A 16464-nucleotide genomic window follows, 5' to 3' on the forward strand; every position below is an offset into this window, starting at 1 on the left:
AAATACTGAGTGAATGAAGTAATAGGAACAGGGGTGGAATTTCAAGGATGGGTTATTTGGGGTGAGGGACAGGATAAATGGTGGTGTTGATTTCGTGTTCATCGTGTGTGCTCACGTGAGGACCAAGGGAAAGGCACGTTGGAAGATTTAACTACACTCTCATATGGAGGATTCTTTTTCCTTATCTATCAGTCTGTAAGTACCAGTCTTTTCTTTCTTCCAGTTTTATTGAGATATAGTTGGCGTACAGCGTTGTATAAGTTTGAGGTGTGTGGCATAATGCTTTGATTCACATACATCATGCGGTGATTATAAGTTCAGTGAACATCCATCATCGCATAGATACAAAATTAAAGACACAGAAAAAATTAAAATTTTTTTCTTGTGGCGAAACTCTTAGGCTTTACTCTCTTAACAACTTTCATATATAACCTACAGCGGTGTTATATTACGTCGTACATTGTATCCCTAGTACTTATTTATCTTATGACTGGACGTTTGTTCCTTTGGACTGCCTTCATCCAATTCCCCCTCCTCTCAACCCCCCTCCTTTGATAACCACAAATCTGATCTCTTTTTCTATGAGTTTGTTTTTGAAGTGTGATTGAACTACAACATTAGGTTAGTTCCTGTTACATAACACAGTGATTTGATATTTCTATACATTTCAAAATGATCACCATGATAAGTGTAGTTACCATCTGTCACCATACAAACATATTACATAGTTATTGACTATATTCACCACACTGTGTATTTCATACCTGTGACTCATTTATTTTGTAACTGGAAGTTTGTATCTCTTAATCTCCCTCACCTATTTCTTTCCTCCCCCATCCCCTCCTCTCTGTTCTTTGTGTCTATAATGCTATATCTGTTTTGTTTGTTCATTTGCTTTGTTTTTTAGATTCCACATATAAGTGAAATCATACAGTATTGGTCTTTCTCTGACTTATTTCACTTAGCATAATATCCTTTGGGTCCATCCATCTTGTTGCAAATGGCAAGATTTCATTCCTTTTGTGGCCGAGTGATATTCCATTGTGTATATATGTGCCACATCTTCTTTATCTGTTCATCTGTTGACGGGCACTTAGGTTGCTTCCATATCTTGGCAAGTGTAAATAATGCTGCAGTGAACATAGGGGTGCACATATCTTCTTGAATTCGTGTTTTCATTTTCTTTGGATAGATACCCAGAAGTAGAATTGCTGGATCATGTGGTAATTCTATTTTTAATTTTTTGAGGAATCTCCATACTGTTTTCCACAGTGGCTGCACCAGTTTACATTCCCACCTGTACTGCACATGGGTTTCCTTTTCTCTGCATCCTCGACAGCGTTTGTTATTTGTTGTCATTTTGTTGATGGCCATTCTGACAGGTGTGAGTTGATATCTCCTTGTGGCTTTGATTCATATTTCCCTGATGATTAGTGATGTTGAGCATCGTTTTATGTGCGTGTTGGTCATCTCTATGTCTTCCTTGGGCAAATGATTATTCAGATCCTCTGCCCGTTTTTTAATTAGGTTGTTTTTTTGATGTTGAGTTGTATGAGTTCTTTGTATATTTTGGATATTAACCCCTTATCGGATATATTGTGTGCAAATATTTTCTCCTATTCAGTGGATGGCCTTTTTGTTTTGTTGATAGTTTTCTTTGCTATGCAAAAGCTTTTTATTTTGATGTCACACCATGCACAAAAATAATTCAAAATGGCTTAAAAACATAAATTGAAGACCTGAAACCATAAAACTTTTAGAAGAAAACATAGGCAGTACGTTCCTGGATGTTGGTCTCAGCAATATTTTTTTGGATATGTCTATTTAGGCAAGGGAAACAGAAGCAAAAATAAACAAATGGGATACCTCCTCATGTGTAAAACCCTTGCATTGGCCATGGATAATATGAAAAAAAATGTGGCTCCCCAGCACCTTCTGCCTCTTTCCCCAGCGTCATTTTGAGCCCTTTCCTCCTGCACTGTGTCCCACCCAGACTGGCCTTCTTTCGTCCTTCAGTGAGCACTCTTCCTTCCTATTCCAGGCTTGTCACACAGATAACCTCTCAGCCTAGAACACTCCTTCCTCCTCAATATGTCTAGCCAACTCCTTGGCCATCTAGGATTTAGCTTGAATCCTGCTCTTTCAACAAAGCCTTTGCTGATGATCCAGACTAGGTTAGGGCCCCCAGCTACATGCTGTGAATGTCTGTGCTGTCCAAGCAGTTCTGACCATTACAGTAGACTGATTGCGTAATGTGGTCTGACATCCTTGAAGATAGGGACATGTCTTCTTTTTCCGGGTCCCAGCACCTTGCACAGTGCCTGTCATGTGGCAGGTGTTCAGTAAATACTGATGGATGAATGAATGGACTAGAGTCTGTGTTCTGGTCGGGGGGGCCTTGTAGCTTATGTGGGACATGTCCCAGTTGAAGAGTATTTACTGAATAGCCTCAAAGATGAAGTGTTTGAATACTGGTGACGGGAAGGCCGGAATGCTTTATCCTGGGTAAGGAAGGTTGGGAGCTGGCTTGAGTCCCAAATGCAAGTGTGTAAGGCATTTAAGTTCTAAGATAGATGATCTCTTAAAGACAAAGCAAGAGCAGAAGTTCTCTTCAGAAAAGAGTAGCGTCCCAGTGCTTTCTCAGTTATTTATTTTTGCTCAGTGAAGTTCTGTCTGCAGAAGCCAGCTTAGCCTGAAATGGCTTCAGTCAGTGCTGATTTTGGTTTCTTAGAGAGAGGTCTATTAATGGAACAGGGTTTAAATTAAAAAATGGAAGCAAACAAGCTTAACTTTGCCTTGGTGAATATTTCTAGGACTGTGACTTGCTAATAAGCATTGTGGTGAGTGTAAACTACTAAGACTGTTTCTTTGGGAAAAACAATACGGTAGTCTTCGACTGTGGAGCTCAGGAGTATATACCTGCAGGAAGGAGGGAAACAGCCGCCCAGTGACGGCATCGTATATGGATTTGGAAAGTCGCGGTATTTCAAAGAGCTTAGGTGGAAATATGAAGGTGGTGTGCTCTGGAAAACTGTCTTAAATGACTTAAAGATTTGTAATAATATGATTATGGAGTATTTAATTTACATACTAATTTGCCCTGTACAGGGAGAGTCCACAGTCTAGGAGCGGTAGTCATGTTGCTGGAAGTGGAATTCCAGCAAAGCTTTAGCTTCTCGAGAAGATTCAGACATATATTTAGCTGCATGAAATGTACTAGCTTTGAGTAAATCTTTTCTAACTTCTTTAGTAGCAGGTTAAATGGATTTAACATTGCAGGCTTACAAAACCGGCTTGCCATCAACATACCCTTTTTAAATAGGGAAACTTCAGTGGTCTTTCCAAACCTTCAAAAGTAACACATTGCTTTATGGCTGTTTCTAAGTCTCTGGTATCACTGTAGCTTCCATCAACCACATGTGCTGCTGGTATAAACTGGGTGGATAACATGACTCGGCGATGCCCGCCGAACACCAAGCGCCTCCCGTCTTGTCCATTTGTCACTTAAGGACATACTGCTTATTCTGTTAGCATCTGCAGGGCAGTAAACAGATAAATTGTTTCACCAGCCACGTGGAGACTTGGGTCTGCATTGGCAGATATAGAATGTGGATTAAGATGTAATTGTGACTGATGATGTAATCAGATATCAGAAAGCGTTGAATCTCTCCTCGGAAGACTGGGTTGAGATGACATAGTGCTATAAGCACATAAGGTAGCAAATGTATAAACTACGATGTGATGGTCGGTGCAGGAAATAGGTTGATGGACCTTCCTTTTGGTATATTTGACTTTTGTTTCATTTAAATGACAGGAAGTGTTGGGTTTTATTATAACGTTGCTGTTTAACCGTGCACTTTATATGTTATAGAATAAAGCTCACTTCTCTGGTTTTGTTCTATCCTTTTTACACCAAGGATGCTGAGTGGCTTTTTGCTATCCCAGTCTCTCTGCATTAAGTTAAAGTTCTTCTTGGCATTTGGACTAGCTTGGTTCTCCCGTTTAGGAAAGGACATGGAACAAGTTTGGAAGAGTTCTGGGTGGGGCCTCAGGAACCTACCTCATTGGCCCAGAATTGTACATGGATTTTCAGTTACTTCTTGGCTCTGGACAAACAGAATATTTACATATAATTCCCTCTGGCTGTAAGTTATAGGGAGCTTCCCAGTGCAGAGCATCTGGGGAAAAAGGAAGGTTATTACTGGTCCAGGAAGCCTTTAATGGGAATGAGTACATAGGGAAACCAGGAGGCTGGCCTTGGTGCTGGGGGGAGGGGAGGAGGTAACTAACTCAGGAAGTTGGAGCTTCTGTGTTCCCATGACACTTTCTGTGCATGTGGTTCTGTTGGGATTATTTGGTTGTGTCTGTGCTCTCCTACAGGGAGTTTTCCGTGTCTCTATCCCAGGGCCCGAGTTTCTGCCACAGTAACAACAACTCCTGTCACAGATGCTGTGCTCAATGTTTCATTTCATTTAATCCTAACAGCAACTGTAATACGGGCGGTATTTCTCCACCCTACAGATGAGGAAACAGCCTGTGATGGGGGTTGAGGCTAGTACCTGACACCTGCATCTTAGCCTCCTACTCACGTGTCTCCCATAGCGGGAGCCCAGTCAGTGGGAAGGCAAGATGCCCAGCAACTTGCTGCTGGGGATGTCCTTGACTTTGGCCCCCAGATTTGGGGGACTAATCACCACCACTGGGTTCAGGATGCAGTTGGTATCTGGGTACATGAGCATGATCTTCAGACTTCAATAGATGTGCAGAGGATTGTGGGAGCTTCTGCTAGGATGTGGTCAAAGGCCTAGTCTTTTGTCCTCTAGACTCTTCACATGCAAAAGAATGAAATGTGACCCACCTCCTGCTATAAGGGCAGCTGGGTAAGGTGTCTTCATAGTTCCTACAACGTGGCAGTACCCTGCCAGGCACCACACCACTGGGGAAGCTGCTCTTGTGATGGTGCTGAAATGAAACTGTCAGCTTAGGGAAGTGTGTTGTCTTTCTTTTCCCTCCAAGAACTGTTGCTTTAGCAGGGGAAGCTTCGAAATGGACCCTTACCCCCACAGAGGATCACTTATGACATTTTGGAGAAGCGTTTAGGTGTCTTCCTAACCTCACTAAAGAACTGAGCTATGAATAGCCCCATTTTCAATAAGGGACACATGATTTTTGGCCTAGAAGGTTTTGTAGTCTCTTAGCACTGTGGTTCTCAGCCTGCCGTCCTAGCACTTTGTAGCTGGACTTGGGCAAGGTTGGGGAAACAGCTTGCTGTCCTTTTGCTGTGTGTGATCCTTCCTGCCTTGGGCGGCATCTGAGTTCCAGGTCTCACCTCCTTACCTTTTCACAGTTATGTTTTCCCTTGAAACCCACAGCCTGTCCACTTACTTGTAACAGTGCTGAGAAGCACTATTGTTTGTTGATGCTCCTTTCTGTGCTGGATCTCAGATTGGTCCTGTACGGAGAAATTTGGTGGCTTCTGTGCTCCTTGAGGGATGGAAGTTGACCAACTTGATCTTGCATCTTCTCCAAATGAGTTGTAGAAAAAAATTCACGCCCTGAGTAAATCTGTTGACTGGTTTCTCTGTTTTATCAAAAGGACTCCCCTCCCACCCCTAACCAGAGCCTCGCTTTCAGTCATAGAGCAGAGATTTGAGTTCCTGCTAACCATGACGTCATGTCAGTGCTGGGGTACAGCCGTGAATAAGGCCGACAGTGGGCCTGCTCTTTGTCGCCTAAACACAGGTAGGAATGGGCAGGCAGTTTATCCAGTGAGTCACCAGGTTAGGCTGTGGGGTCCCCTCTTATCCATTCCCGGGGGTCTGTGCCCAGATTGCCTTGCTTCAAGTCAGGACTACATTGTGACCAAAACTTCCGTCTGATTCTTAACTCCAAAACTACTTAGTGGCTTAACTTGGCATGTCATTGTCAATGGGTGTTTGCACTTTTTTCACGTGTGATTATAAGACACTTTAACTGTATAAAATACCTACTCAGTGGGACTTGGGCTGCTGTAAGAAAGTCAGTATTCCTCCATGGGTGGGGGGAGACAGTGGAGGACTTAGAGTCTGAGATCTTCTCTTCAATTCTGCCCTGAACTCGGCTCTTCACTGTGAACGTGGGCAAATTGTCCAGTATGTTTTACCCTCAAGTTTCTTCTTTGTGAAATATTAGTGATAACCCTGCTCATCTTATTTCCGTTTTAAAACTAGATGAAATGATTAAATTACTTATATGAGTGTAAGATTATGGAGGTGGCATTATTAATAACTCGGTGGAGTGAATGTTTCCAGTGTTCCTATTCTCTTTTCCCTAAAGTCCACTTCGGTTCTGAGGCTCACTCTGAAACAGTGATTTTAACTCTGCTGGCACATTCATCACTTGGAAAGCGTAAAGTGAAAGTACAGTGCTCGGGGCCTACTCTCAGACTTGATTATTCAAGTGTGGGATATGAGCATTGGGTCTTTTTTTTTTTTTTAAAGATCTGCAGAGAATTCTTACATGACAGCCAGCGTTGAGAGTCACTCCTCTCAGGGTTCTGAGGTTGAAGTAGTCTAGATCCAGTTACTGATTTTAAGGCAAAGCATGGCTACCTATGTATGATGATTTGCAGGACATCTAAAGGATCCCAGTCACATGGAACACCTTGGGTTTGTTTCCCGTTCCCTGATCGTCTGCAGGATCCCAGGAGGATCCTGCCTTCTAGACTGCACAGTGTCTAATATCATCACCACTGTCACTACTGCCTAATGCGTACAGTACCAATACTGCGGGATCTCATCTAATTCTTAGGACGCTTCATGAGGTTGGTCTAACTTTTGCCCAGATTGTTCAAATGAGGAAACCGAGGCTCAGACCCATTCATCACCTTACCCAGCCTAATGAGTGGTGGCTGGAATTCTTACCCAGGCTGTCTAGCTCTAGAGCCCGCGCACTTAACCACAGCACTGCACTGCGTGATCATTAGTATAAATGGGCAAGTGCTGTACTCTTCTCAGTAGCACTTACACTTCAGCAGGGGCTTTCTGCAGATAGTGTTCTGCTCAGGATAAAGAATCCTCGGACTGGAATTTCATGTTCGACCACAGGCCAGTGGGGAGAGGCCTCCGGGCACATGAAGGTCTGTGCTGCCCTGCAAATCAGTTACCAAGTCAAACCACAGGGACTGCTGTTTTTCAGACCTGCCTGCGCATCAGATGCATCTGGGGAGCTTTAAAAAAACACTGCCTGGTTCCCACCCCAGAGATTGATGTAATTGGCCTGAGGTGTTACCTGGCTGGGGAAGCTTTAAAAGCTCCCCAGGTGGTTCTCCCCTGCGCCAGGGTTGAGCACTAGTGCCAGAGGCAGCCGCTCCCTCCAGCTGTCGGTCAGAGCTGCCTCTGTGCCTGCCGCAGAGATGGGAGAAATGAACTCCGGCTGGAGAATCGCTCTCAGTACTAATGCATTTCATTTCAGAGAGGCATCTGCCTTCTCCGGTTAATACACTGGGCGCTTTCCAAAAGAAAAATCAGTTTTTATTTGACAATTAGGTCAGACGTTATTTTATTTACTTTGATATGATGGGATTAAGTATTGTTAAAACAGCGCAGTGACAAATTGAGTAGTACTGTAATAGGACTCTGTGAGGGAGCTTGTCTTTCCTACAGTCTGCTGCCTCCAGGAAAGTTGGTAGAGGTCAGATTTGTTTGAAGGAATTCCCTGAAGGTGAGAAAAAATGAAGAGGCAGCACAGAACCTTGGTTCTAGAACGTTTCTGTCTGGCTCATAGAAATGATGGCTTTCTGTTAAAAGAATATATTTTATCTTACTGCTTTTCCAGATATTAGAAGTGAGAACCCATGTCAGGAGAGAGGTGCAGGATGCTGTTCGCATCATCTGCAACCAAAACAGTTTCTGTTTTTTAAATTGAGGTGAAATTCACAGGACAAAAAATTAACTATTAAATGAACCGTTCAGCAGCATTGAGTGCATTCACAGTGTTGTGCAACCACCATGTCTATCTAGTTGCAGAACATTTTCATCATCGCAAAGGAAACCCTTCCCTTACAAATTCTTTCCATCTCCAGATTAGAGACCTAAATATAAGACCAGGCACTATAAAACTCTTAGAGGAAAACATAGGAAGAACACTCTTTGACATAAATCACAGCAGGATATTTTTTGATCCACCTCCTAGAGTAATGGAAATAAAAACAAAAATAAAGAAATGGGACCTAATGAAACTTAAAAGCTTTTGCACAGCAAAGGAAACCATAAACAAGACAAAAAGACAACCCTCTGAATGGGAGAAAATATTTGCAAACGAATCAACGGACAAAGGATTAATCTCCAATATATATAAACAGCTCATGTAGCTCAATATTAAAAAAAAAAAAAACCCAGTCCAAAAATGGGCAGAAGACCTAAATAGACATTTTCCAAAGAAGACATACAGATGGCCAAGAAGCACATGAAAAGCTGCTCAACATCACTAATTATTAGAGAAATGCAAATCGAAACTACAATGAGGAATCACCTCACACCAGTTAGAATGGGCATCATCAGAAAATCTACAAACAACAAATGCTGGAGAGGGTGTGGAGAAAAGGGAACCCTCTTACACTGTTGGTGGGAATGTAAACTGATACACCCACTATGGAGAGCAGTATGGAGGTTCCTTAAAGAACTAAAAATAGAATTACCATATGACCCAGCAATCCCACTACTGGGCATATACCTAGAGAAAACCATAATTCAAAAAGACATATGCACCCCAATGTTCATTGCAGCACTCTTTACAATAGCCAGGTCATGGAAGCAACCTAAATGCCCATCGACAGACGAATGGATAAAGAAGATGTGATACATATATACAATGGAATATTACTCAGCCATAAAAAGGAATGAAATTGGGTCATTTGTAGAGACGTGGATGCATCTAGAGACTGTCATACAGAGTGAAGTAAGTCAGAAAGTGAAAAACATTTCGTATGTTAACACATATATGTGGAACCTAGAAAATGGTACAGGTGAACTGGTTTGCAGAGCAGAAATTGAGACACAGGTGTAGAGAACAAACATATGGACTCCAAGGTGGGAAAGTGGTAGAGGGAGGTGGTGTGATGAATTGGGAGGTTGGGATTGACATGTATACACTGATGTGTATAAAATAGATGACTAATAAGAAAAAATAAATAAATTAAAAAAAAACCACACAAATTCTTTCCATCTCCACAGCTCAGATGACATCTGTCTTCCTCCCTCAAGTCTTTTTTGTTTAATTGAAGTATAGTTGATTTACAATATTGTGTTAGTTTCAGGTGTCCAGCAAAGTGAAATGGTTATATATATATACTTTTAAAATTCTTTTCCATTATAGTTTATTATAAGATGTCGAATATAGTTCCCTGTGCTATACAGTAAACCCATGTTGTTTATCTATTTTATACATGGTAGTGTGCATCTGTAAATCCCATACTCCCAATTTATCCCTCCCTGCATTCCCCTTTGGTAACAGTAAGTTTATTTTCTGTTTGTGAGTCTGTTTCTGTTTTGTAGGTAAGCTCATTTGTACTATTGTTTAGATTCCACGTGTATGTCTCCCTCAAGTCTTTGCTGGCTACTGTGTTCCTTATCTCTCCTTCCTCTCCGTTTGTGTGTCTGTTCTCTTGACTGTTTACTTTGTACTGATCATGCCCCACCTTGTACTCAGTTACAGGGGCAGTGGCTCTTCCTTGGTCTGAGTGGAGGGGCTTGTTGGCTCAGTCAGCACATAAAGCAAAACTTGATTGTGGTTAAAATTGCCCTTGGAAGTCCTATAAATAGCTCAAGTGCAGCGTATGTGACATTGGGTGAACAGCCCTGCTCAGTAACTCATAGGCACCTTAAGCGGAGAATCTATGAAGTAGCGTAACGGTGGGGAGGCCTGCCTGCAGATATCACCCATCCCGTACCATCACAATACAGGGTCTACTTCATTCTTGTTTAACAATGAACTGCTGTAATCTCAATGCATGTCCACATGTGTCTTCATTGTGGGGATGGAGGGCACGTGACAGCATCTAGCACAGAGTGGGTACTCAGATGTTTACTGGATTTGAATCTAAAGCTTGCTTGATCAGATCTGTAATGCACACTAGCCTTTAAGACATTGTAGGAGAATCTGGTCACCTGTTTCCTCTCTAAGTTGGCATTTACCATCATTGCCCTCCCTTCTCTTGCCTTGCCTGCCCCCCCCGACTGATTAGCTGTTACTCTCCTTAGGAATTGGTCACACCTCCCCCTAGAGTATATTTTTTATATGAATTATCTATCCAACTAGACTGTATGTTCCTTAACGTGAGGGTACAGATCTTCATGTTTCTACTTGGTTACATGGTGCTTATCACAGTGTTTTATGTATACACCAGGTGCCCCATAAACACGCCTTCTCTTTTCACTGATTCCTGTCTCAGTAAACATTTCCTGAGCATCTCCTACATGCCAGGGATACAGAAATGCCCCATGGTGTATCTGAAAGACCTTGGAGTAGTAAGAGGAAACTGACGTGAAAGAAACGACTGCAAAAACCGTAAAGAAATTTGATCATAGAAGAGTTGATTGCGAGAAGATAGAAAAGTTGATAAAAGAGTTGATCATCCAGAGTTGGGAAGGGCTACCTCTGTAGTGCACAGGGAAGGAAGGGTTCAGTGAGGAGATGGCTCTGGAACTTGGACTCTGCCCACATAGACAATGAGGAAAGGACATTCTAGGCTGAGGAAACAGCATGTTCAAAGGTAGAGGGCAGCAAACCTTTTCTGTAAAGGGCCAGAGGGTAAATATTTTAGGTTTTGGGGCCATAGGGCCTATGTTACAACTGTCACTGATACGTGGAAGCAGCCACAGACAATACGTAGGTAGAATGTGTCCTTGTGTTCCAATAAAACTTTACAGACACCAAAATTTGACACATATAGTTTTCATGTGTTAGCATATGATTATCATTCTTTTGATTTTTTTTTTCCCCAGCCGTTTAACCATTTAAAGACTGTTCTTCACTCATGGGCTGTATAAAAACAAGTGGCTCACCAGATTTGGTCCAGGGCTGTAGTCTGGCCTGTGTACAAAAACAGGGAAGAGTGAGAACATATTGCGGGAGCAGAACACCAGGTACTTAGGTGTGCCCACTCTGATGCCGTGGGTGTGAGATTCTGCATTTCTAACCAGCTCCCAGGTAGTGGTGAGGCTGAGGTCCTCACCTGGAGTAGCAAGGAGCTAAAGTATCAGTAGGGTTCCCTTATGCCCCTGATGCTCTGATGGATTCTGTGGGTTCAGGAAAATATAGATGACAATTTTCTGCCTACCAGGTATTTTCAGTCTGCTTAGAGAGAAGAGATCTATGTAAGTAGAAGAGTAAATGGACCCTCCCAGAGTGAGAATTAAACAGCAGCAGAGCCAGGCAGCGAGGTTCCCCAGTGCTGGGTGCAGTGAACTGTCCGGTGAGAGGCACGTGGACAGCAGGGTTAAGGCCAGAGGAGCCGCCGTGTGAGCTGGGACTGGGCTCCTTGGCTTCCAGTACATCACGCAGCTTGACGATGTCCACACGTCACCACCTCCAGTCGCTTCCTGTTGGCATTTCCCCCTTCTCTGTTGTTTGTCACTCTGTTATCTTGAGCCTTTCCTGACACCACTTTACACTGAGTGGAGACTTGGCTTTGAATAGAGCTTCTTGGGTGCGCTGTCCTCCCTCTGACTGGAAGGGGAGTCCCAGCGGCCTAACTCAGGGACAGGAAGTGTAGTGAGGCTAAGAAAAGTCACTCACTTGAAGCTGGGGGACAGGAGCTTAAAAGTCCCCACAGCTGGATGGATGGTGGGCTTAAATGGTAGAGGACAAGGTAAGTTAGAACACCTGAAGGGAGAGAAATGTTGAAACGCTCAGTTTTCTCTGGAGATGCCTCCAACATTCTTCATGTGATACTCGATAGCACTCAGATACTATAAAGCTACAGAGTGTCTTCCTCTCAGGATATAGGAGAACCTTGCTGTAGTGCAGGCTCAGAGGCAGAGAGACAATCCTGTGAACCTGATTCATTGTAAAACCAAAAACAACCGACTTTGGCTTTGTACCCTGAGCTGGGGTATCAGTGATGCAAGTTGGTGGTGGTTTGCTTTCCCATTAACTGGTGTTCTGAATCTCTTGCCTCACGACTTTCACTCCTCGATCCTGAATTAGAGACAAGTGTAGCAGGGGCCGGGCCTTGCTTTTAAAAACGGCCAATGATCACGTGGAGCAAACTGCTGTAAGAAAGCAGGACCACAATCAGGTCGGCAACTGACCGGCCACAGGGCCTGTGCTTTGCTGTCCCTCCACAGGGGAGGTGGGTTGTGCTGACATAAGCACACATTCTGGCTGGCCTCTGGTCTTAAGAACTATTAATTTCAGGAGTATTAATTTTGCTAAAAATATTCTGTGGCCATTTTATCGGTATATATATGATTATACATAAATACAAATATATAAATATAATTATATATAAAAATTTAAAAATACATATACTGGGAGGGGGGTATGTGCCCGTGTACACAGACAGCTTCTCAAGCAAATAGGCCCTGTGGAAATCGCATACCTATGAGACAAATACTGAGAAAACGTGTCTGACAGAGGTAAGGGGCGTGGTGCCGAGAGGGACAGCCACTAGTAGATGCTGCCGTTTGGTACATCAGACCCGTGGTTCTCCCCAGCTGCACGTTACACTCACCTTGGAGCTTTCATGTCACCTCAAATGCTGCTTGGGTCTGAGGTGAACCCCGACCTGGTCTTTTCAAGGCTCCCAGGTGATTCTAATGTGCAGTCAGGGCGGAGAGCGCCCGAGTGACATTGACAGTGCCTCCCACTCACCAAGGGCTGCGTTCTTCCCTGCCAGGATTTGGCCAGCTTAATGACCTTGCGGACGCTTGATCCGGATGGGGGCTGGGGAAGGATGCATGAGATTTGTGGGTATGTTCGTGGCTTAAAGAATGCACAACTAAACTGAGATTGCTGACAACTCAGGAATATATTAACAGTTTCAATTTGCTGACCACTTTCACTTCTGCAGGAAAATGGCTTTGACCCTGAATGCAGAATATCAAAGCAGAGATTCCCAAGCTCTGAAGACTTGCTACATTGTCTTGTTGGGTTTTGCATGTGTTGTCTTAATCTTTGTTTGCAGCACACTAGACACTCCCTCTGACATTGCAATTTTGTACCACCTTTTGAGATAATGGTGTAAAACTCTGGATATAACCAAATCTAGGCTTGGCATTCCCCTGGTAGAATTTGAATTTCATTGATCTGTGACATTCTGTTAGGATCTAGAAGGAGTCCTCTGTAACCAATCTTGTGAGTTGTCTCTTGTCGTGGTATTGAATCGCCTTGTACCTTGAAATGAGAAGGGAGGGAAACGTGTGCAGATGACTTTAAAAGTTCTGAGGGCCCCTCATAGAGAGCATACCTGAAAGCTCCTCTTAGCATCTAAGTTTCTTCTCTTTTAATCTTTCAGTACACAAGGGTCTGGATCCCTGACCCCGATGAAGTGTGGCGCTCAGCTGAATTAACCAAGGACTACAAGGAGGGTGAGAAGAGCCTCCAGCTCCAACTGGAAGATGAAACTGTGAGTGCAGTGCTGGGGGTGGGAGTGCAGAGCTCTCCTGAGCAGGGTTGGATGCTACATTGTGGCTAGAGCGTGTCCTGCACGGTGGAGCTTCTGAGCCCCTGGTGTCCGTTTTGTTGCTGTTGATGGTGAGGTATGTGAAAGTTGAAACCATGAAGCTGCTGAATGGATGGCCCATTACAAACAAGTGCCCATTGGTGTTAGCAGCTGAGAGATGGCGGGTGACTGAGGCAAGAATCTTCTCGGTGGGGTGGGGGGCACAGGAGGCTTCCCTCCGTGGGGTTGAGGCTCAGTGGGAGGTGAGGGGGAGCCACTTAGCATAAGAGCCAGTGCCTGGTACAGTGGTTGGAGTACCGGCTCTGGACCCAGCCTGCCTGGGTTGGGGTCCTGGCTTGGCCCTTGCTAGCTTTGTGCCCTTGAGCAAGTTAGCAATTTTTCTGTGCCTATTACTTCATCTGTGACATGGGGGTGATAGTTTGTCTAGGGAGCGCGTTAGAATAAAACGAGTTACTGTGTGGCATGTACTTAGAGTCGTGCCTGGCAGGTAAGCCCTCATTACATGTTATTTGCTCCAGTGAGAGGTTTTTTTTTTTTGGCTGCGTTGGGTCTTTGTTGCTGCGTACGGGCTTTCTCTCGTTGTGGCAAGCGGGAGCTACTTTTCGTTGCAGCGCGTGGGCTTCTTATCGGGGTGGCTTCTCTTGTTGCGGAGCACGGGCTCTAGGCGCGTGGGCTTCAGTAGCTGTCGCGCATGGGCTTAGTTGCTCCGCGGCATGCGGGATCTTCCCGGACCAGGGCTCGAACCCATGTCCCCTGCATTGGCAGGCAGATTCTTAACCACTGCGGCACCAGGGAAGACCCGAGAGTTTTTTCGTTAGTTGGTTTTCAGGTGGTTTCGCTCAAAAGGAAGACAAGGTAGTAACCAGGAAATTGTATTCCTTCTAGAAGATCTGATTCAGTTTCCCTTTTCATGAGCCTTTTGTCACTACCCTTCCCTGTGATTTGTGCATTTCATGAATATTTGAAGGCTTGCACTGTGCTGGTCATGGGGGTTTATGGGTGATCGGTTGTGGCCCCGCCATTTGTGGGAGCTCAGTGCTGGAGGGCTCAGCGAACGTGAACACAGAGATACGGGAAAGAGCCTAAGGAGGCTGCAGTAGGCGCGGAAGCAGTAGACTAGGTACAGGAGGAAAGTGAGGAGGGAGCTGAGGTGAGGGTGTCCGGGGAGGGGCTGTGGAAAGGAGCCAGCATTGAAGACTCAGGCCCGGGTGGGCGGAGGGGAGCGTCCAGGCAGGAGTTGTGCGCCAGAGCCCCGAGGCCTCAGTGTGTCCCCTTTGAGAGTGTGGAAGGAAGGGAGGCCAGTGCACCTGGAAGCCACTGCAGAAGGGGACAGATGGGACAGCCTGAGGCTGGGGATGCAGGTCGTGCATGCAGGGTTTACAGTAGGGGAGACTGCGAGATGGACAGGCTTTGAACCAAGTGGCCAAAAAAATCAAGATTTGGCTTTGGGATGGGTCAGGTTTGAGGGGCTGCAGAGCTGGCCTGGCCTGGAGTGATTATTGCCTCTCTCTGAACTGCAGGAGCACTGAAACTTTGTCCCCCATCACTTAGCCTTTGATCATTTACTGTCTTACTGTTTTTCCTTCTTCCAAGCTCTTTGGTCCTGTCTTTCTAGGTAGTAATGACCCGCTTGAGAAATGGACCTTGTCTTAATGCTTTGCTCACATGTACTTAACAGTGGGTGGAGATTAACACATTGATTAGCAGGAAGGTTGAACGTCTTCCCCCTCCTAACTTCTGTTTTGTATCAACTTTGAGCACATCCCTTGGTAAACCTGGGACAGTGAGTTGGTTAGTTTGTTAGAAGTTGTTTACACTAAGGTGTGCTCACCTCCCCTTCCCCTTCCTGGCCTGCAGACTTTGCCAGCCTCCTCTTGGTTTTGAGGTAAGAAACAAAATTCCCAACAGATGGAATCATGTTTACCATGTTGAATAACTTTCCACCCCATGCCCAAAACAAAATAAAATTAGTTCACCCACGTGAATGGTATCTTCCACTCCAGCAGATTTCATTTCAGTTGATCTTGTAAGTGGGTAGGTGTTTTTTTAAGAGTTGTATGGAGGGAGTGTCTGCTGTGTTGCTAAAACAGAGCAGATGCTTGCCTCCCCAGTGGAGAATGAGTTCTGCCCTGCGTGACTAATCCTGGCAGCTGCCCAGGACCCCTCCCCTGCTACATGGCCATCAGCTGTAATCAGAAGAGATGGCTGGGGCTGGAGGTTAGCAGTTCTGGAGAAATAATGGGCTCTGAGCATCGGACTCTGTCCAGGTCGCTCGTGGGCTGTGGTTTGTCCACTGCTGGCTCTGGGCTGTCATTAGGAGCGACTCAGCTGAGCTGTGGACCAGAGGCAGGAGAACAGAAGTTGGATGGCTGCACTCTGAATGTTTGAAGAAACTCCTCTGTAGCTAAAAGCATCTTTGATGTACCAGGTTGGCTGAAAAATCCACCCTGGAGTCTCTTTCCCCACCCTCTGCTCCTCCCTCTGAAGTCCAATAGCGTGGGTTTAACTGTATCAGCAAAGGTTGAAAATAAACTAGTTCTCTTCTAAAACAGTAAAGTTCTTAACCTATGGCTTCTACCTTAGCAGTAAGTAACTTGTGTGCTCTGCTCTGTTCGAGGTGTTCAGGCCCCCCAGTGTTCCTCTAAAGATGTTTCTTTTCCCCTGTTGCTTGCTTGCTTCTTATTTATTTGTTTAGTTATTTGGGTAAGATATACAGAACATAAAATTTACCGTGTCGACCGTTTTTAAGTGCACAGTTCATTGTTGTGCAGCCATCACCACCGTCCATCTCCAGAGCTCTT

At 44.6% G+C, this 16464-nt stretch overlaps 1 protein-coding gene across 2 annotated transcripts in view; it reads left to right on the top strand.

The window, feature by feature from the left end:
• Positions 1 to 16464, top strand: part of MYO5B (myosin VB) — a 386602-nt gene that overhangs the window by 143515 nt on the left and 226623 nt on the right. For both annotated transcript variants that reach the window (XM_067699124.1, XM_067699125.1), the window contains exon 2: positions 13496 to 13606. In XM_067699124.1, coding sequence (XP_067555225.1) covers positions 13496 to 13606 — 111 coding nt within the window. The remainder of the gene's footprint in view (positions 1 to 13495; positions 13607 to 16464) is intronic.

This window comes from Pseudorca crassidens, chromosome 12 (assembly GCF_039906515.1).
Source record: "Pseudorca crassidens isolate mPseCra1 chromosome 12, mPseCra1.hap1, whole genome shotgun sequence".
Classification (NCBI taxonomy): Eukaryota; Metazoa; Chordata; class Mammalia; order Artiodactyla; family Delphinidae; genus Pseudorca; species Pseudorca crassidens.